At 47.9% G+C, this 22469-nt stretch overlaps 1 protein-coding gene across 1 annotated transcript; it reads left to right on the top strand.

The window, feature by feature from the left end:
* The first annotated feature begins 2989 nt into the window (after positions 1 to 2989).
* On the top strand, positions 2990 to 4192 carry LOC115324529. The gene has a single exon (XM_029985178.4). The coding sequence runs from the start codon at positions 2990 to 2992 to the stop codon at positions 4190 to 4192; it is 1203 nt and encodes a 400-aa protein (XP_029841038.2).
* The last annotated feature ends 18277 nt before the right edge of the window (positions 4193 to 22469 follow it).

Raw genomic sequence — 22469 nt, 5'->3', positions numbered from 1 at the left:
TTAAAATATTTTCCTATCGTTCTAGAGAAATCACTTTTATGTGCCTAGTTTGTGTTGTCCAAGATAGTTTGTCAATAAACCATACCCCTTGGAATTTCAAATCGGTTATACGGTCTATAAATGCAGTTGTTTATTGTCAAACATGGCAGTTTATTGATTCGTCTTTGTGTGTGTTTGTGTGTGTGGGGGGGGGGGGGGAGGGGGATAAATATCATATACTGTTTTTGTAGAATTTAATTGCATTTTATTTCTGTCGAGCCACATGTTTAAATATCGCAGGTAGGTATTTGCTTCTTGTTCTATTTGATTTACGGAGGTACCAGGAAAAAAGAGACTAGTATCATCAGCATACATGACTAGGTTCGGAGAAACTGCGATGTTTACAATGTCGTCTAAATAGATTATAAAAAGCTGTGCTCATAATACTGATCCCTGAGGGGCCCCTTATTTAACGGTCTCGCAATCAGAATGAATTACGAATCAGTTGTTTCCTCATAAGAATTTTTTTCTTTTTTTTTAAGTTTGATTACTTTCCTAATGATAACTGAGCGAACTGGCTACCTACCGAAAACCTGTGTAAGCTGACTGAAGCACGGTACGACGGAATTAAAAAAATATTTTCAAACTCGTGGACCTGATTGATATCGGGCCTGAAAAGACTGGGAAAGCAGGCAGAGCCACTCTGCAAGCAGAACTCAATAGCACCAAGATATAGAAACAAGTTTTGTACAATCCCTCCCGTCGGAATTCGGCGAGGACCGACACGACCGTAATTAACGTTATGGCCAATGCCGACAATGTTACGTTATTTTTGCCAGTTTCTCATTTTGGACTGCAAGTAGGACTATAGTCTACCGTAGGAACACCTTAAAATACTGGTAGCAGTACCAAGGTACTCAGTGGTGGAACTGACAAATGTCGATTTGAAGCAGCTCTTGTAGCAGGGAACAACAGGTTTTGGAGCCGAGATTCCCTCTTTTGAAGCAGACAATTTTGGGCTTTCATGTCAGAAACTTTTATACGACCTCTTTCAAAGTTAGCCTGTGGAAATAAACTGCAGTCATTGGAGTGTTAAGAGACTATTTAAAGTGTCATACCTAGAGGGGGCCCGGCTACTACCGATATTTTTTTTCTTTATTGAACATTCATACGCGGGTAATTTTGTAATGTCTCAATTAAGGTATTAGGAATACCGATGGCCTCTTCGGTCCGTGTTTGACGTAAAAATATGTGTTTGGCAACTTTGTAGGGTTTGTGTCACGGTGACGCAATTTTCATGAGTTCGACATCAAACGGACACTTTTTTGTTCAATGTTTCTCTTGCTGCTCTTTGCTTAATAGTAGTTATGCATGCGCAAATAATGAATTTTGGGTTCGAAACAAATTCAAAGTGTATAGTGGTTTTGGCTGAATATTTTTTAATGGAATATTAAATTGTTGCGGCGTCTGTCTCCCCGCAATTCACTACTGTTACACCACGCGTAAACGAAAATTCAGCCGAACTCGCAAGGGTTATTTCCAACCTTCTAATTTCCCACTTAAGAGCTCTATTAAATTTATTCTAGCTATATTAATAGACTGTGGCTTCAGAAAGTCCAATACCTAGATTGAGATGGCAAGCAAACGACAGATATGACATAAAATGAAACCTATTGGGGAGCCAAGCCATAATTCAGGGGATTTGTAGATATTCTTGCTATATGCAAATATTTTCTTTGGTTCTAACATCGTTGCCTAACATGTACCCTCGCATAATAGCCAGAGTTAAAATTTCAAGATTTTACTGCAACGTAAATATCAACAATCACAATGTTTTCTTTCTTTTTTTTTTTTTTTTTCTTTTTTAACACATTAGACGCGCGCGTGCACCATACCGCTTTGAAGGTGTGTTTTTCGCCTGAGCGCGCGGCAGAGCTGCGGCTGAGCTGCGGCTGAGCAGCGGCTGAGCTGCGGCTAAGCGTGTCACGAGATCGCGGTGTTAGCTCCGTGGGTATTGCTTCTCTGCGGTGCACCGATGCTCGAGGAGAAGCGCACTCAAGGCGGCTAACCAGGCTAACCCGCCGCTATCAACACTTGGAAAAGTATGAAGATCGCAGTTAATTTTGAAGCGAATATCAAATAGTATAATATTTGAAACTACTATTCGAAAATTCGAGTATTCACGCCACCCTATTCTTCGCACATAGTGCCTAAACATAAAAAACAAAAACTTTTTTTTCTTTTTAGTAGCATTGTTAACAGTGTTACGTGCCAGACACTTTCAGTTTCCTTTTGAAGTACAGCTTCCTTCTGGCGCAGACATGGCGCAAATTGTGCTCAAGTACAGCCTGTGTAGCAGCATATAGCAGGTTATTCGTTGTTGGCGCAGTTTGGCGCAACTGACGCGGCAGTTTCCCCCCTGGCAGTGGTGAAACTGACAAGTGATTTGGAGCAGCTCTTGGAGCAGGGAAAAATGGGTTTTGGAGCAGATTCCCACTCTTGAAGCAAACATTTTTTTTGCTTTTATGTCAAAACATTTTATACTATCTCTCTGAAGGCTAGCCTGTGCAAAATAATTGCAGTTGTTGGAGTGTTAGGAGGCTATTTCAAGTGTCATACCTACAGGGAACCTGGCCTCTAGATATTTATTTATAGATTGAACACTCATACGGCGATAATTTTGCAGATGTCTTAGTTAACCTCTTAGGAGCACCGCTGGCGTCTTCGGTCTGCGTTTGACGTAAAAATATGTTTTTGGTTACTTTGTAGGGTTCGTATCGCGCTGCTCTCGCTCATACTCCACCCGCTGCTGTTCATAGAGCAGCTAAGAGGAGCACATAACTACTCTAGCCGATCACAACGAATAACGCTAGCAATTCATTGTGATCGATGTGGGCACCGTTCGCACAAAAAGCGATAACCCTCCGTAAATCATGTGCAAAATATGAATTTTGGGTTCGAAGGAAATTCACAGCACGACACTCTTTTCGGCCCATACTCACGCTGCTCCATGTACCAGGTGCTGATTTGGATTCTCGCTGTCACGGCGAATTCCGTCGGGACGGCGGCGGCCCCAATCTACGAGTCATGGCCAGCGACGACCTTCTTTTCGTCAACTCATCGTCCCCTCGAGCCACCGGATTTTCCAGAAAAGTTTCTGTGTCATCTTGAAGACCGACAGATGGCCAGGCATCGAGGGACGTTTCCGGATCCGCTGCACCGTTGCCATAAAAGGGAGCTACTTCGCCTTCAGCCGCTGGGGCACGACACTCTTTTCGGCCCATACTCACGCTGCTCCATGTACCAGGTTAGTTATTTAAATCATTCAAAATGTTGCCGAACGAGCAATGTAATGCTTCTCAGAGTGTCGTGCCCAATCGACAAACGTGTGCTTTCTAGATACATGCATTTTGCTGGCTCTTGGGTGATTGCTACATTGATGTCTTTGTGCTGTGAACTATCGTTTTCGTTTTTTGAGACCTTGTTGCTTTTGTCGGGTGACGTGGAGCTAAACCCCGGTCCCATGACTAAGGCACAGATTGAACAGCTTGGGAAAATTGAGACCATTTTGTTGGAATTGCAATCTGGTCAAATGACTGTTTTGGGAAAGTTAGCTGGTATTGAGGCAAAACAAGCTGATCTTGAGAGGAAGTTTGATACCATAAGCTTGAAAACTAATGATATTAAAAAACGTGTTTTGCAGATTGAAGGAAGTGGCAGGAAATTAGAAGCAAAATTAGATGATCTTGAAAATAGAAGCAGGAGGACAAATTTGGTATTTTTCGGAGTTCCCGACAACTCTCGCAGTGAAACGTGGGAAGAATCGGAAAGGCTGATCACAAAAATCTGCAAAGACGTGTTATCGCTCGATGTTTTAATTGAAAGAGCCCACCGATTGGGGAAACACAAAGATGGGAAAAACAGACCCATTGCAGTCAACTTCCCGGGTTGGAAGGTCAAAGAGTCTGTGTTGCGAAGTGCTTTTAAATTCAAAAATACTTCATTCAGTGTCTCCGAGGATTTTAGTCTTGCAGTCCAAGAAAAAAGGCGTCAATTTTGGAATTATGCGAAGGAGAAAAGGCAGAACAAAGAGAACAAGGTTCGTTTAAACCACGATAAACTGGTTATCAATGGACAGACGTTTATCTGGGACAGCGAAACGAGACAACCTGTTTTATATCGGGCGCCTGGCCAACCAAGAGAACACGAATGACGGGTCGGAAAGCCTAAAGATGGCCCAAGCAATCATGAGGCTACAGCTACAAAACAGGCGCCTTCAGTACTATTGGTAAATTGCCGTAGCATCAAAAATAAAGTAGACGAGTTTGCACTTTTGTTGGAGACCCTTAAACCTGAAGTTGTTATGGGGACGGAGTCTTGGTTAGATGATACTGTTAGTGACGCTGAGGTATTTCCGGCGGGTTTTACAGTTTATCGCAAAGACAGACATCGGCACGGTGGGGGAGTTTTTCTACTAATTTCTAATAGATGGACTAGTCATGAACTGGTTTTCGAAAATGCTACCAAGTCTGTCTGGTGTCGGGTCTTTTTCCCAAGGGGAACTGCTCTCGTGTTCGGGACCTTCTACCGCCCCCCCCCCCCCCCCCCTGATAACAGTGAAACTTCAATTTGTTTGCTCTGCGACATATTATCAATGATTCCTGACAGTGTTTTTCTAGGTGGTGATTTTAATCTGCCAGATTTTAACTGGTCTACTGGAACAACAGAATGTATTGTTAAATCACGCGTTAACACTGTGTTTACAGAGGTATTGGGCACTTTCGGCTTCAATCAATATGTGCAGCAGCCGACGAGGTTGAACGCCATTCTAGACTTGGTCTTATGTAATGACCCTAATATTGTAGCTCAGGTCGGGGTGTATCCTGGAATAAGTGACCATAGTGTGGTTGTTGCAACGCTAAATGTGTCTGGAGCACCCGAGAGGGCACAACTTCCACGCAAGGTATTCATGTATGAGAGAGGAAACTTTGACGCCATCGGCACTGAATTGGACAGCTATTTTTCAACCTTTTATGCTTAGCAGAATCGCACTGTCTAGAAGATCTGTGGAGCATCTTTCGTAATAAAATAACAAACTTAATCGACACTTTTGTACCATCGAGGATTATTCGACAAAAACGAAAACAAAAACCATGGTTTAATATTGAAATTCGTAAACTCGTAAGAAGAGCGCGGTGTGCATATAGAAGGGTTTCCAGAGATGGCTGTCCAATAAACCTGCAAAGGCTAAAGGAAATTAATTACACATTAAAGTTATCTATAAGAAAAGCAAAGAAGTTATTTTTCTCCCGGCTAAACGATGATCTTAAGCGAAATCCCAAAGTGTTCTGGAATTACGTTAAAACAAGTAGAAAATATGATATTTCTATCCCATACTTAAATGTTAACAATACAATAATCAAGAGTGATGCTGAGAAGGCAGAATGTTTTAATTCTTACTTCAAATCAGTATTTTCTCAAGAAACAACCAGCGATGAATCACCAGTATCTGTTATTTCTGGTAACACAATGGCAGATATTGAAATTGATGTTAACGGTATTACTTGCCTCTTGCGTGAAATGAATACCTCGAAGGCAACCGGACCTGATGGATTACCATCGATTGTTCTTTGTAAGTGTCGAGATATTATAGTTCAGTATTTATGTCTCATGTTTAAAATTTCCCTTGAAACTGGGGCAGTTCCACACGATTGGAAGGTAGCAAATGTTATTCCTGTTTTCAAGTCAGGGGATAAAAAACTTGTAGAAAATTATAGGCCTATATCTTTGACGTCAATTAGTTGCAAATTGTTGGAACATATTATATATAGTGAAGTTTTTGATTACCTGGAATCCTGTAAATTTCTTGCCCCTTCCCAGCATGGCTTTCGCAGAGGGTGTTCATGTAACACACAACTGGCAGAATTTCAACATTACATTTCAAAATCACTTGACAGCAATACTAATGTAGATGCAATTTTCCTTGATTTTCGTAAAGCCTTTGATACTGTACCACACCACCTACTACTGAAGAAATTAGCATCTTTAAATATAACTAACAATATTCAAAAGTGGATAAAAAATTACTTAAGTGGCCGAGAGCAGTGCGTGGTTTTAAATGGTAGCAAGTCATTACCTATAACTCTGAGTTCAGGAGTACCCCAAGGCAGTGTCTAGGGACCATTATTGTTCTTAATTTATATTAATGATATTGTAACTGACATTCAATCGCCGATTAAGTTGTTTGCGGACGATTGCGTTGTTTATAGACAAATATATTCAACAATGGACATAGAAATATTGCAAAGCGACCTAGATAAAATAGAACACTGCTGTGATAAGTGGAAAATGAGTTTAAATATTGGAAAATGTAATTATCTCAGCTTCACAAAAAATGTATCAAGGTCTCCCGCCAGCTATACCATTAAAAATGCAATAATCCGCAGAGTAAGCGACTGTAAATACTTAGGAGTTAATTTCACCCAATCACTTAAATGGCACAATCATACTGACTATACAATAGCAAAGGCAAGCAAAATGTTATATTTTATCCGGAGGAATTTTAAGGGCGCTTCAACAGAGGTGAAAGAAACTCTTTATATTTTGCATGTTAGGTCGATACTCGACTATGCATGCATCATTTGGGACCCATACCAAGATTATCTTATCGAAAAATTAGAAAAGGTACAGAATCAAGCGGCACGATTTGTCAGCAATAACTATAACCCTTATGCAAGTATCTCTGAAATAAAAGCCATGCTGGGATGGGAATCATTAAACACTAGAAGGTATAAGTTAAGGTTGAAGTTTTTTCATCGGATTTATTATAATGAAACTGGCATTGATAGAAATGAGTATTTGTATAAACCAAGTTACATGTCAGCGCGGTTCGATAACTCTGAAAAGGTTTTTGATAATGTTAGAAAACAAACAATTTCGGTAGTTCTTGTTTTGTTCAAACAATCAAAGACTGGAACCTGCTGCAACAGGAGCTGGTCAGTATCTCAGACAATGATGTATTTTTTTCTTGTTTGTGAAAATCACTGTTATTTGTTATTTCGTGATCCCCCCCCCCCCCTACGATAATGCCCACGAGGCGATGTAGGTATTCTGTAAATAAAAAATAAATAGTGCTTTTTGCCAGCTATTTTTTAATCAAATCTTCCATAGTTGCTGCGCCTTTCTTTACGCCTTTCACTACTGTTACACCACGCTCAAACAAAAATTCAGCTGAACTCGCGAAGGTTGTTCCCAAGCTTCTAATTGCCCACTATATGAGCTTTGTTAAATTTAGTCTAGCTATATTTATAGATCGTGGCCTACGTCCGAGTGACGCAGTTTTTGTGTCAAATGCGTGAGTTGGGGTCGGCTGACGTCATTTTGGCCTTTGCAAGCATTGCAAAGAGGATATTTAGAACCATACACACATGATGATAACATCATAGAACACGGATATTAACGAGCACAAAATGGGCCCAGCTACAGAAAATAAATATTACAATCGTAAAAAATAATTGTCTGTAACTTGGTAATTACTAAAAACGGACACACCTCTGAGCATCTAAGTTTAATAGTATGTGTTGATGCATTGTTATATAGCAGGATATTTCATATACGTCACTTGAGCAAATGCCAGCTTGTCACTTGACGAAAACAAACCAGAAAACACTGCGATCAAATGCGAGCTATTGCAACGCTAGCACGTTATATCAAAGTCTTCAGAACTGTCAATTCGTAAAATCGTCGATTAGTACAAAAGGTTAAAGATCGCAGGAGCTTGCTCGGTAAAAGTTTCTGTGATTACGCGGTTACCTGGGCATATTAACGGCATTAGCGCACACGTATGAGGAAGAGAGAAGGGACAGGAAAGAGCGCTACTCACAACTGTATTTACAAAGATGAAGAAAAGAAAGAACATCGTCCAGCTCCCCATAAAGATGAAAAAGGAAGAAGAGGAAGCAGAAATATAAAACGGGAATATAAAACACAAAGTCGGGTGTTCCCTCGCGCGCACAGGCTTGATACACTGGTTCTTTGATTAAACCCTAAAACCTTTTGTGGCTGTGCCTTCGTTGTCGTGGTGCAGGGTGTGTTTGCATGTCTTCGCTCGCGCCTGGTCACCCGTGTCAGGGGGGAGACGAACACATCATCCATGGTCGGCTGTCGCTGGGTCGTCGTGCCTGATGTCTCGCGGCACCCGTGACTCATGCGAGTTCTGCATTGTCCGTCTTAAAAAGTCTGTTTCCTTGCTTGTCAAGGCTACCGATGCAACACTAATGCATTTAGTAGCTGCGGATATTATGTAGAAGGCTTCTACCACTTCGCGGGTCATTTTATCCTTGTGCCTCTCTAGGGTTATTGTTTCCCCGAACAGCGGATTACAATTGCACTCCTTGCAATGTGTTGCAAGATGGCCTCCCACTGTGGCTCTCAAAGAATAATCATGCTCGCGAAGTCGGTCGTTAAGACACCTGCCTGTTTGCCCTACGTAGACCTTGCCGCACGAGAGTGGAATCTTGTATACCACGTCTGAAGTGCACGGAACAAAAGGTTTAGCATGTTTTTTTGTGCACCTCTGTCTTGTGGCACCTTCGGCTTGCGAGTTGACTATGGAGCAAATTTTGCTCATTTTTTGCGGGGCTGAAAATACCACTCGGACCCCATACCGACCTGCCACGTTCTTTAAATTGTGTGACGTCTTGTGAAGGTACGGGATTACCACCGGTCTTGTCTTTTCTACATCTTTTTTGTTGGCTTGGAGGCCTTTTGCCCTTTTCAACAAGGTTTCCGCTACATTAGCCAGTAGTGGTAACGGATAGCTGGCTTTTCTGAGTCTTTCAACCTGCATCGAGAAGCTGGCTTCCATTGTGTGGCAACATGATTTCTTGAGCGCGGATCCCAAACATGTCAGAGCAATGCCCCTCTTGACGATCTTAGAGTGAGCCGAACTGAAATCCAAAATTCGTTTCTTGGAGCGTGGAGAGTACGTCCAGCACGCATGCGTATCACCTAAGTGAAGCGAAAGGTCTAAAAACTGGAGAACGTTTTCTTGAGGGACCTCATACGTGAACCTGAGGCCCCCTCCATACTCAGTGAAGGTCGCCAAAATATTGGTCACCTGTGTGTGCACATCGGTGTTATCTTGAAGAACAACCAGGAAGTCATCCACATAGCGGGCTACCTTGTTAACTCCTCGACTTCCAAGCTCCCTTTCAATGGCACAGTCTACTGCTCCCAGATAAATGTCACTGAGGACTGGGGCTACACAGGAGCCAATACAAACTCCTGACTTTTGTACATAGCACCCATCTCGCCGCCCAACAATCATGGACGTTAGATAAAAATATAAAAGCTCTAACAAGCTCTCTGTTGAAATTCCACATGAGCCCCTGAAGGAGAGCTCTCCATTGGCTTCAATACATGTCTTCACAGACTCCAATAATTGTGCATGTGGCAATGAGTAAAACAGGTTCTCCACATCTATACTGAAGGCCGTACCGATCTCATTGCTCTTTAACCGGAGAAATTCGACGATTTCCTCAGAATTCACTACTTTGAAGGGGTCCTGTATTTTTAAAGATGACAGATGTTTTTGGAGATAGGACGCGACTTGTCTTTGCCAGGAACCCTTTTCGGTGACAATCGCTCTAAATGGGCTTCCTTCTTTATGCGTCTTTACTGAGAAGAAGACTTCAAGATGAAACTTGTCAACCTTCCCGATTCTCGCTGCTAACTGAGTTAGAGACAGACGTTCACAAAGACGCTTTGCTGCATCCCGAGTTTTCTTGGTGTCCACTTCTACCCGTTTGAAATTTTTTGTGATTGCTGTTGAGGCTCGATCATTGTACATGTTTTCTGGTAGAACCACAAACTGTCCTTCTTTGTCTGATAGTAAGACACGCAGTCCATTGTCACCCATAAAATCCACCAGGGGCTTAAAATGCCCAACAGGTTTTTTCTTCTGCTGAGGGTGAAGACTGTCAACGCACTCAGAGATGCACCGTGGTCTGTCCGTTTCCACTGTCCTATGGGCGATTTGCTTTGCTAGTGTAATCAGCTCCGGTGGGCTTACCACAGGTTCGAAACAGTACTTAGGGCCTACCCCTAGACGCTTGCCAATATCCGGTGGCATCCTTACCTCCCCCAGTGTTGTGTAGAGACCCACCGTGGAGGGCACCGGTTCATTTGCTTTTTTGGTCGGGAGATGTGGCCTGATCCTTTCCCAGAGAAACTCCGTAGAGTCTTTTGCTGTGTTGTTCATTACATGGTAGAACCTTCTTTTTTGTCGTTCGTTGCCATTACCCGAAAAGCAGGCAACTCTCAGGCAGTCCCTCAGGAACCTCTCCTGACGCCAGTATTCGGATCGTAGGATACGGCAAATTCTTCTTGTGTGTCCTATTGAAGGAACAAAGAAGCCACATAGTCCCCTGAGTTCCACAGGACATGTACCCCTTCGAATGTGCCAAGAGGCCACCCGAGCACTGCACACACTCTTGGCTATCAGGTCCACAAGGACACACGGAGGCAAAAAAGGAAGGTCAAAACTCAAAGGAGAAGGGCCCGATGCAAAAGAAATAAACTGTAAAAGGGTTGATAACTGGGCTAGTTGGTAGTTAGACATAATGTCACGGGTGGTGACCAAAAGAAAACAGGAAATAAACAAGAAGAAATAAACGTTTAATGTGGCGAACTTGTGTTAAAAATAAAAGAGTACAAAAGATAATAATAGAGCGTCGCGGGCGTCGAAGTCGGCGTGGCAGCAGAGTCGAACGCTGGGGCGAGACTGACTCCGTTCGCCTTGCGGAATCCCTTATGTACCCTCGTGGCTTTCTGGATCGTTCGGCGTAGAAGGTTCGGCGCGTAGAACATTCTGACCTCGAACAAGCAACATGGTTCTCGAATTTACCAGAACATTACAGAGTCAACAAAAATGCGCCTCCGCGGCCAGGAATCGAACCCTGGCTTTCAGCGTGGAAAGCATGCGCGATAACCGTTAGGCCCCGCGCACGCTGCCTACTTGGCCAGCTGCGCGCGGCATTACTCCCCCCTTTAAAAAAGTGCATCGTCCCGATGCAACCCAAAAACAAAATGAAGCAAATAAAACAGAACGGTAAACTAAAGAGTCACGTAAGGTCCACAGTCCTATTGAGCGTAGTACGGCTTCAGTCGCACGACGTGGACGACTTCCGGTCGTGGAGGGCGGCGTGACGAAGTCCTTGTTCCGTCGGGCATCACCTCGTAGTTCAGACCCCCGAGTCGACGAAGCACTTTGTAGGGTCCAAAGTATCGTTTCAGCAATTTCTCACTGAGGCCGCGGCGACGGATGGGCGTCCAAACCCACACCCTGTCTCCGGGCTGGAAGTGAACGTCCCTGCGACGAAGGTTGTAGCGGCCCGCGTCGGCGCGTTGCTGGTCTTGAATCCTGAGTCGGGCGAGCTGGCGGACTTCTTCGGCCCGTTGAGCAACCACCTGGGCGTCGTCGCTCTCGTTGTCAGATGGCTCATGGGGCAGCATGGCGTCCAGCATGGTCGTTACCTTCCGACCATGTACCAGCTGGAAAGGGGTGAATCCAGTGGTCTCTTGAACCGCCGTATTGTAGGCGAACGTGACGTAGGGCAGCACCTCGTCCCACGTCTTGTGCTCTGTCGACGTACATAGAGATCATATCGGCGATTGTCTTGTTGAGTCGCTCCGTCAGCCCGTTGGTCTGCGGGTGGTACGCTGTGGTGCGGCGATGGCTGGTGTGGCTGAGACGAAGGACTTCTTGCGTCAGCTGGGCCATGAATGATGATCCACGGTCTGAGATCAGGACTTCGGGAGCGCCGTGCCCGAGGACGATGGATTCAATGAAAAACTTGGCAACTTCCACAGCAGTTCCGGAAGGAAGGGCTTTCGTTTCGGCATACCGCGTGAGATAATCTGTGGCGACGATGATCCAGCGATTTCCCGACGTCGACGGCGGAAAAGGGCCAAGTAGATCCATTCCGATCTGCTGGAAGGGTGCTGTTGGCGGAGGAATTGACTGCAAGAGTCCGGCCGGCCTCGTCGGAGGTTTCTTTCGTCGCTGGCATTCATGACATGATCGCGTGTACAGGTGGACGGTTTTGGGGAGCTTGGGCCAGTAATACTTTTCACGAATACGTGCCAGGGTCCGGCTGTAACCAAGGTGTCCGGACGTCGGGTCGTCGTCGCAGGCTTGAAAGATCTCCTCCCGAAGGTCGGTCGGGATTACCAGCAGCCATGGCGAGTTGTTGTTCCCGAAGTTCTCTTTGTAGAGTACGCCTTGTCTAATGGCGAAGGTCGGCAGCGCTCGTGAAAAAACACGTGGCATCGCACTCCCGCGCCCTTCCAGGTGCTCTATTAGTGCGCGCAGCTCAGGATCGTCTCGTTGACGCCGGGCCATGTCGTCGATGTTCACTGCGCCCAGAAAACACTCGTCGTCATCGTCGTCGCTGCTGCCGGAAGGTGTTGCGACGGGAGCTCTGGACAGGCAGTCGGCGTCGCTGTGCTTGCGGCCTGACTTGTAGACGACGGTCATGTTGAACTCTTGTAGTCGGAGACTCCACCGCGCGAGGCGTCCTGACGGGTCCTTGAGGTTCGCAAGCCAGCAGAGCGAGTGGTGGTCCGTGACTACCCGGAACGGGCTCCCGTATAAGTACGGACGAAACTTCGTGATTGCCCAGACGACCGCAAGGCATTCTTTCTCAGTCGTGGAGTAATTTCTCTCCGCCTTGGTCAATGTCCGACTTGCGTAGGCGATGACTCGCTCGGTGCCTTCTTGTACTTGAACCAAAACCGCGCCAAGCCCTGCGTTACTTGCGTCCGTGTGAATCTCGGTTTCCGCATCCTGGTCGAAATGTCCAAGAACAGGAGGAGTCTGTAGTCGTCGCTTCAGCTCGTCAAATGCCTGCTGCTGTTCATCGGCCCATTCGAACTTCTCGGCGTCCTCCGTGAGGTGTGTGAGCGGTGCGGAAATTCTTGCGAAATCTCGAACGAAGCGCCGATAGTAGGCACATAGCCCAAGGAACCTTCGGACGGCCTTCTTGTCTCTTGGCGCTGGAAATGCTGCGACGGCACGAGTCTTCTCGGGGTCTGGGCGGACACCTTCGTTACTAACCACGTGGCCGAGGAACTTCAGTTCGTCATAAGCGAACCGACACTTTGACGGCTTCAGGGTGAGTCCGGCGGTCCGTATGGCTTGGAGAACTGCTCGGAGTCGTCGCAAGTGCTCGTCGAAGTCGCTGGAAAACACGACGACGTCGTCGAGGTAGACGAGACAGCTCTGCCACTTTAGTCCTGCCAGTACGGTGTCCATGACACGTTGGAAAGTTGCTGGCGCCGTGCACAGTCCGAAGGGCATCACTTTGAACTCGTACAGTCCATCCGGCGTGACGAAGGCTGTCTTTTCTCGGTCCCTTTCGTCGACTTCGATCTGCCAGTAGCCGCTCTTCAGGTCCATCGATGAGAAATATCGAGAGTGGCGCAGCCGGTCTAGAGTGTCGTCGATGCGGGGGAGTGGGTAGACGTCTTTCTTCGTCACCGTGTTCAGCTGCCGGTAGTCTACACAGAACCTAAGCGTCCCGTCTTTCTTCTTAACCAGTACGACTGGAGAGGCCCAAGGACTGCTTGAAGGTTGAATTATGTCGTCGTTCAGCATTTCTTGAACTTGCTCCTGGATCGCCTGCCTTTCTTTAACGGAGACTCTGTATGGCGATCGATGCACCGGGCGCGCGTCGTCCTCGGTAACGATGCGGTGCTTCGCAACGGTGGTCTGGCGCACCTTCGACGACGTGGCAAAGCAGTCGCGGTATTCGGCGAGAAGGTTAATCAACTGTCGTCGTTTCGGGCCCGGGAGTTTAGGGTCAATGTCGAGCTGCGCTGGCGACGCACTGTCTTGCTGAGGTGGCGAGAATTCGTCAGTAATGGCGGCGACAGCGGCGGAGCTTTGGAGTTCCTCGACCTGGCCCACGGCTGCACCTTTTGTGAGGTGTTGCGCTTCATTTCGGAAGTTCGTGACGAGGACCACAGTGCGGCCATCCTGAAGTTCAGCAACTCCTCTTGCGACGCCTATTCCTCTTCCCAGAAGCAACTGGAGGCTTCCTTCGAGCAGAACTTCGCCGCAGAAATCTTCGGTGATCCCGACGGGTACGAAAACACTCGACCGCGGCGGTAAGTTCACGTGGCTGGCGAGGACTCGGACCGCAGATGACGTCGCTTTGGGTTCCTCCGGTGGTGAAACAGGCTTTCGCAGCGTCAACCGGTTTGCTCCGAGGTCGATGACGGCGCCATACTCGCAGAGGAAGTCCATTCCGAGGATAACGTCCCTCGAACAGTCTTGCAGAACGACGAACTTCACAGGGCACGTCTCACCGTGGATCTCGACGCGAGCGGTGCATCGCCCGACTGGTGTGATGAGGTGCCCACCGGCGGTTCGTATTTGAGGTCCATCCTACGGCGTCGTGACTTTTCGAAGGCGGCGGGAGAGCCTCCCACTCAAAACTGAGTAGTCTGCTCCGGTGTCCACGAGTGCCGATGCGTCGTGGCCGTCGATGATGACGTTTAGGTTGTTGGACACCGTTTCAGGAGCGTCGTTTCGGTCTCCGGTAGCGTTCGAGTGGGGGCCCTCCGACGTTCGTGGAGGATCTTGGCGTCGGTCGTCTTCGGCAACTCCACCTCCAGGGGTTGCCGCGCCTAGTTTCCCCGGCGTGGAGCGAGGGGTGACAGGCTTTCACGTCGGGGTCGGTGCATCGGCGAAGCTGGACGTCGTGGTGACGGCGACCGGAACTCTCGGCGTGACGCAGGCTCGGGGGACTGGGGTCGTCGCAGGTACTCGTCGATCTCCCGAGGGCGTTCACCATACCGGGGGCGCGGGTCGCTTGGATGGAATCCGCGCAGCCCGAGTCGTCGGTATGGGCATCGGCGGTACACATGGTCAGCTTCCCCGCAGTGGTAACACAGCGGGCGTCGGTCGGCCGTCCTCCAGACGTCTGTCTTCCTCGGCGCAGGTCGCTCTGGGGGAACGTGCGCCTGATCTTCCGGCCGTCGGGGGTACTGCGGCGTTGGGGCGTCTCTTCGGGGTGGCGCCGTGGCTTGGCGGGAAGCTTGCGGCGGTCGTCGGGCCATGGCGGCGTAGCTCAACGTCGGTTCCTCCGGTGCCACCCTGGTGACGGGAACCTCTGGTTGGAGCGCGCGATGCACTTCTTCTCGGACAGCCTCGGCGATGGAAATGGTTGGCGGACGGCTGGTGGTTGGCAGCAACCTTCGCAGTTCCTCCCGGACAACCTCCCGGATAATTTCGCGGATGTCCGTACCAGGCACGTTTTCACCGCTGAGCAGCGCGGTTGCAGTGACGCTTGGCTGCCGCTGGTAGTGGGAAGCGCGCGCTTGGAGGGCGCGCTCGATGTTTGTCGCCTCGCTGACGAAGGCGTCAACGGTTGCCGGCGGGTTGCGGACGAGGCCTCCGAAGATGTCGTCCTTCACGCCCCGCATCAAAATGCGCAGCTTCTTTCCCTCGGTGGCCTGAGGATCGGCGCGGGAGCTCAGGCGGAGCACGTCTTCCACAAAGCTCGTGACGCTTTCATTGGGGCCCTGGGTCCTGGTTCGCAGTAGGTCCTCGGCTCTCTCTCGGCGGTGGTGGTTGACGAACGTAGCCTTCAGGTCGGTCTTGAAGATGTCCCACGACTTCAAAGAGGACTCATGGTTCTCGTACCAGTGCTTGGCGGTTCCCTCAAGCGAGACGTAAACGTTGTGCAGGCGTTGCTCGTCGGTCCAGCCATTGTGGCGGGCAACGCGTTCATACTGGTCAATCCAGTCTTCGACGTCTTCGTAGAGTTCACCGTGGAAGGGGGCAGCCGTCCGCGGTGCGACGGGCATGTAGACGACGGGAGAAGCGGCGGGGGCTTGCGACTGGTTGGCCATCGTCGTCTTCTGCGGCTTGGGCTTGTCCAGGAGCAAACCGTACTCAGGATCCTCTCCCTTGGTGCGGCGGCTGGTCCGAATTTCAGGTTCTGCGGTGAGTGGTCTTCTCACCGAGCCGGGAATCGGACTTGCACTGCGGTCCCTTGGAGGAGAACGCTGCACGGGCATGCGGTACCCCGCACCTCCACCAAAATGTCACGGGTGGTGACCAAAAGAAAACAGGAAATAAACAAGAAGAAATAAACGTTTAATGTGGCGAACTTGTGCCAAAAATAAAAGAGTACAAAAGATAATAATAGAGCGTCGCGGGCGTCGAAGTCGGCGTGGCAGCAGAGTCGAACGCTGGGGCGAGACTGACTCCGTTCGCCTTGCGGAATCCCTTATGTACCCTCGTGGGTTTCTGGATCGTTCGGCGTAGAAGGTTCGGCGCGTAGAACATTCTGACCTCGAACAAGTAACATGGTTCTCGAATTTACCAGAACATTACAGAGTCAACAAAAATGCGCCTCCGCGGCCAGGAATCGAACCCTGGCTTTCAGCGTGGAAAGCATGCGCGATAACCGTTAGGCCCCGCGCACGCTGCCTACTTGGCCAGCTGCGCGCGGCAATATTAACGGCATTAGCGCACACGTATGAGGAAGAGAGAAGGGACAGAAAAGAGCGCTACTCACAACTGTATTTACAAAGATGAAAAAAAGAAAGAACATCGTCCAGCTCCCCATAAAGATGAAAAAGGAAGAAGAGGAAGCAGAAAGCAGTCAGGAGTTTGTATTGGCTCCTGTGTAGCCCCAGTCCTCAGTGACATTTATCTGGGAGCAGTAGACTGTGCCATTGAAAGGGAGCTTGGAAGTCGAGGAGTTAACAAGGTAGCCCGCTATGTGGATGACTTCCTGGTTGTTCTTCAAGATAACACCGATGTGCACACACAGGTGACCAATATTTTGGCGACCTTCACTGAGTATGGAGGGGGCCTCAGGTTCACGTATGAGGTCCCTCAAGAAAACGTTCTCCAGTTTTTAGACCTTTCGCTTCACTTAGGTGATACGCATGCGTGCTGGACGTACTCTCCACGCTCCAAGAAACGAATTTTGGATTTCAGTTCGGCTCACTCTAAGATCGTCAAGAGGGGCATTGCTCTGACATGTTTGGGATCCGCGCTCAAGAAATCATGTTGCCACACAATGGAAGCCAGCTTCTCGATGCAGGTTGAAAGACTCAGAAAAGCCAGCTATCCGTTACCACTACTGGCTAATGTAGCGGACACCTCGTTGAAAAAGGCAAAAGGCCTCCAAGCCAACAAACAAGATGTAGAAAAGACAAGACCGGTGGTAATCCCGTACCTTCACAAGACGTCACACAATTTAAAGAACGTGGCAGGTCGGTATGGGGTCCGAGTGGTATTTTCAGCCCCGCAAAAAATGAGCAAAATTTGCTCCATAGTCAACTCGCAAGCCGAAGGTGCCACAAGACAGAGGTGCACAAAAAAACATGCTAAACCTTTTGTTCCGTGCACTTCAGGCGTGGTATACAAGATTCCACTCTCGTGCGGCAAGGTCTACGTAGGGCAAACAGGCAGGTGTCTTAACGACCGACTTCGCGAGCATGATTATTCTTTGAGAGCCACAGTGGGAGGCCATCTTGCAACACATTGCAAGGAGTGCAATTGTAATCCGCTGTTCGGGGAAACAATAACCCTAGAGAGGCACAAGGATAAAATGACCCGCGAAGTGGTAGAAGCCTTCTACATCATATCCGCAGCTACTAAATGCATTAGTGTTGCATCGGTAGCCTTGACAAGCAAGGAAACAGACTTTTTAAGACGGACAATGCAGAACTCGCATGAGTCACGGGTGCCGCGAGACATCAGGCACGACGACCCAGCGGCAGCCGACCATGGATGATGTGTTCGTCTCCCCCCTGACACGGGTGACCAGGCGCGAGCGAAGACATGCAAACACACCCTGCACCACGACAACGAAGGCACAGCCAAAAAAGGTTTTAGGGTTTAATCAAAGAACCAGTGTATCAAGCCTGTGCGCGCGAGGGAACACCCGACTTTGTGTTTTATATTCCCGTTTTATATTTCTGCTTCCTCTTCTTCCTTTTTCATCTTTATGGGGAGCTGGACGATGTTCTTTCTTTTCTTCATCTTTGTAAATACAGTTGTGAGTAGCGCTCTTTTCTGTCCCTTCTCTCTTCCTCATACGTGTGCGCTAATGCCGTTAATATGTCTAACTACCAACTAGCCCAGTTATCAACCCTTTTACGGTTACCTGGGGCTAAAACAACTTCCCCAAGGCCCAACAAACGTTCAAACAAAGCTGCGAAAATTGCGTGCAAAAAGTCTTATGGATCCTCGAACACATCCGGGAGTCCGAGCACCGCTACCGCGATATGACTGATGGTATCGCACAGGTGCTAATATCCAGAGCGATCATGCCAAGGAGGTTATAGACGCTTTGCAGCCGCTGTGCATGGACGACGCCATAACTGACCTTCAGTTTTTGTTTCCTCGTATTTCGTTTATTTCACTTCATCATTACCACAGCAGGCCAGGTTATTGCCATATTAGATTCAACTGTGTCCTTTTCTAAAGCATCGGCCTTTGTAGTGAATCGTCAACGACCGTTTTAGTTGCTCGGCATCTCGGTAAGACAAGAGAAGGTCAGCAATGGCGGCTGTAATTTGGTGCGTGTGTAAAGCGTCTATAAGTACTAGGAGGGGGCACGTTGCAATATGTATGAAGCCTAGTTATAAAAAGTTTAAACGATGTTGTGCCCAACCTGACCCCCAGATCTCTCTGGCAATTGCGCGTGGCATGTCACGTGCGAGATGGATGGTTGATTGTAGCAGGATTCCCTGCAAGCTTGCGCGCGCTCTGTCCGGTAGGTATTATCAGATCGAAGGTTAGACGTAAAGCAAGCAGCTCCGTCCCGTAGGTCACGTGCTGGGCTGATAAGTGAGGAGGGTAAGGAGGAAAATGAGAAAGAGGCGAGGCGTCAAGAAAGCTTGGCTTGTGGAGGCTACACGGCTGACGTCATGCCCCTTCCTAGCCTTCTATTCTTTGATCTTGCACAGAAAAGGTATAAAGTCTCATTCTTTCAAGATTTTCACGTTATACCTGTGTCGGAAAGCACGAACAAGTCCGAAATCGTCGGCAAGCAGCGGCACACAACGACTACAGCGCACCGAACAAACTCGTATCCACCAGCTCTGGGGGCTGCCATCTTACCGGTGACATCACGGCTCTTGCGAGGTCACGTGACAAGTAGTCACTAGGTTGCTATGGGCACGGTGCCAGCTCGGCTCGTTGCTATAATACCGCGTGTGACCAATCGCGGTGAGAGGCGGCACAGGGAAAAACGTGGCGCTACTCTGGCAGCCCATGTCCAGCCCGTTCCCGTAAATCCCCCTGGACGGGGCTGCCAAAAGAAGGAATGAGCCACGGATAGCTCAAGTCGGGTAGACTTGACGAGCTGTCATGTCTAACGATGGAACAATTTGCAGCATCCCTACAACGGTTAAAGTGGAATATAAAGAAGAGAAAAAAGGCTCGAGGAAAACGAAAAGGATAAGCTCGCGGGGGGAGATTGGATTCGACGACTGAACCTGAAGGGCGGCAGTTGACCCGCTGTCAACGCTCCCGGCAGCACGTTTTGGACTCCCAAGAGACTAGGGAGAAGGAAGTGACGTCAACAACACTCTTTGGATGTTGATTGGTGGAGTCGCTGATGACGCGTTGCGTGGTGCTGCTAAGATACGTTCAATCACACCTACGTCACTTCGTTCTCCCTAGTCTCCTGGGGTGCTATGTTGCGCTTTTTGCACTCCCAGGAGACTTGGAAGAGGGAAGTGACGTCAACGGCACAGCTAATTCAGACTGGATGTTGACAGAAGAAAACGAAATCAACACCGAATCTGCGTTTGCTGTGTCGTTGACGTCACTTCCCTCTCCCTAGTCTCCTGGGAGTGCAAAAAGCGCAACATAGCCCCCCTGGGAGTCCAAAACGTGCAATATAGCCCCCCAGGCTTTGCGCCTGGTGAACCTTGGCCTCGGTCCAGGTCTTTTCGGCGCCATCGAACCGGAGCGACGTCGGTGCCTGCTACTCGCACCACAAGCTTGGGGTTCTTGAATTCGGAGCTCGAAGACGGACACGAAGGGGCGGCCTTGCAACGTTCCTGTCGACCCAGGCCGCGCAGCTGGTTGGTCAAGCTACACCATCAAACCGGTGTTGGATGGCCCAGAGATTCCTAGCAAGCTCGGGCCCACACCGTGACATCGAAGAACAAAGACTTGTTCCGTCCCAAGCAAGATCGACACTCGAGGCTGTGAGGGTTCTCAGCTTCCATTTGAAGACGACAGAGACTGACTGTAATGACGGTAGCTATTTAATCTTGCTTATTTTTTTTTTTTTTTCATTTCTGCTCATATTTTGTTTGTTTGTTTGTTGTTTTTTTTTAGTTAATTTGCTTTCGTCTACATATGTGTCGCTTCGTCTTTCGACCTGCCCTCGTCCCCTAGGAGGAACCTTGACATTCTTGCTATATGCAAATATTTTCTTCGATTCTGAATTAGGAAGAAAAAGAAAACGAGCACAAATATTGAACACGTTTCGTTTATTTGGGATACGGCTGCCTAATATATATACGCTTGCATAATAACCCCAGTTATATTTTGAAGGTTTTACTGCAATGTAAATACCATCAATCGCATTTCCTGTTTTTTTTTTGTTTTTTTAATACATTAGGTGCGCGCGTGCACCGGACCACTTTGAAGGTCTGTTTTTCGCCTAAGCGCGCGGCTCTTCTGCGATGAAGTGAGTCGCGAGATTGTGGTGTCAGCTCCGCGCGTAGAGCTTCTGCGCCATACACCGGTGCTTGAGGAGAACCGCACTCAAGGGGGCCAACCCGCCGCGTATGAATATCGCAGTTCATTAAGAGATTATAAAATAGCGTATTATTTGAAACTACATGAAAATTCGAATATTCGCGCAACCGTACTCTTCGCACGTAATACTTAGGCATCCGGGAAAAAAAAAGTACTTTATTCATTTTCAGTGGCATCGTCAACAATGACATGTGCAAGACACTTAGGTTCCTTTTCGAGAACAGCTTCCTTTTTTGCGTAGACATGGCGAGAATTGTGCACAAATACAGCCTTTGGAGCAGCATATAGCTGGTTGTTCGCTCTGGTGCGGATCCATATCACATGAGCAAATGACGTCTTAGCGAACTGCGACATTTGAGCAAATCGACGTTCTAGCGAATAACGGGGGAGCATGTTAAGGCAAGACACTGGTTCTAAAATCGACTTTTTTGTTTATTAATGGATTATAATGAAAATTAGTGTGTATGTGTGTTTTGGCTTCCTCTTTTCAAATATACAATTAGTTCTGCAATATCTCAATTACTTTTTGAGTTACGAAGAAAATAATGAAGCCTAATTAGGTCATTTCTTACGACTCATTAAGGAACTTTCTAATACGAATTTTTTTGCATAAGTGATATGGATTTGTAGCTAAACACCTGTCATGCAAGATGATGCTATTTATATTTTTGTAAAGATAGATCATTGTATAAAACTAGTCTAATTAGGTCAAGTACACTATTTACGAAGCTTAACGAGGTCACATTATCACTAATAATAAAATTTCGGGCCCATACTGTCATACAAAAATAGCATCACCCTGCAGTTCACTTCTTTCTGAATTCAACGGTATAAAGTTTATAGAAATCCTCGAAGAATAATCTCATGAAAACAACCGTAAGGCTAGGCATGTAGACAAAAAATGCGAAGCTGAGAAAAATGCAGTTGAAGTTTTGACACTCATTGCATAAAATTGAGTAAGATATCCCATGCAATAATGTTCAGCAATGTGAAGCATAGTTCTATCTGAACAAATTGAGATGAAAAATTCTGCAATCCGTTCACAAGAACCTTTAGAAATAATATAAAACTGAGAAATAATGTCTGCAATGTAAAATAACGTTATAAAAGAATGAGTAGACTCTATAAGGGACAACGGGAGGAAGCACCAAAGGTTGCACGTTCCGAAAGCAGATTTTGTTTGGCCCTGAAAAGGGCCTTTGTTCGTGTAGCACTTGAAAGGGGAGCCCCTCACAGCTGTCCAGGACTGTAGCCCCAGCTGTTCCAGTTTGGTGTTGCCTGGAGAACCTCTGCTTTGCATTGCTGCTGCTCTGGTGGGCAGTGTTGGCCTTACGCGGATTGTCCTTCTCCATGCTTTGAGAGCTTTCATGTCCACTACAATGAACTGTGTCCCAGCGTCGCGCGTCTGGCCTCGTGTGGTGACGCCGAGAAGGTCGAATTTGCGCTGGGTCGCCGACTTTTCCGATAGCGCACGCTTGCATTCGTCCGATCGTGCGACTCGTTGCGCCTGCTCGGCCGTGGAGTAGTATGCGGTGTCGACACGAACCGCGCTCGCAAAGCTCGACAAACTGCCGCTGCTGCATGGAGTTGCGATGTCTCCGGCTGATGCTTCCGGAAGATCCAAGGCATCCGGCGGTGCCGATCGCGGTGGCGCACTTGCAGCAGACAGCTTCGGCTTCTTATT

This window comes from Ixodes scapularis, unplaced genomic scaffold (assembly GCF_016920785.2).
Source record: "Ixodes scapularis isolate PalLabHiFi unplaced genomic scaffold, ASM1692078v2 PGA_scaffold13__105_contigs__length_92229423, whole genome shotgun sequence".
Classification (NCBI taxonomy): Eukaryota; Metazoa; Arthropoda; class Arachnida; order Ixodida; family Ixodidae; genus Ixodes; species Ixodes scapularis.
This window is presented reverse-complemented; position numbering and strand designations above follow the sequence as displayed.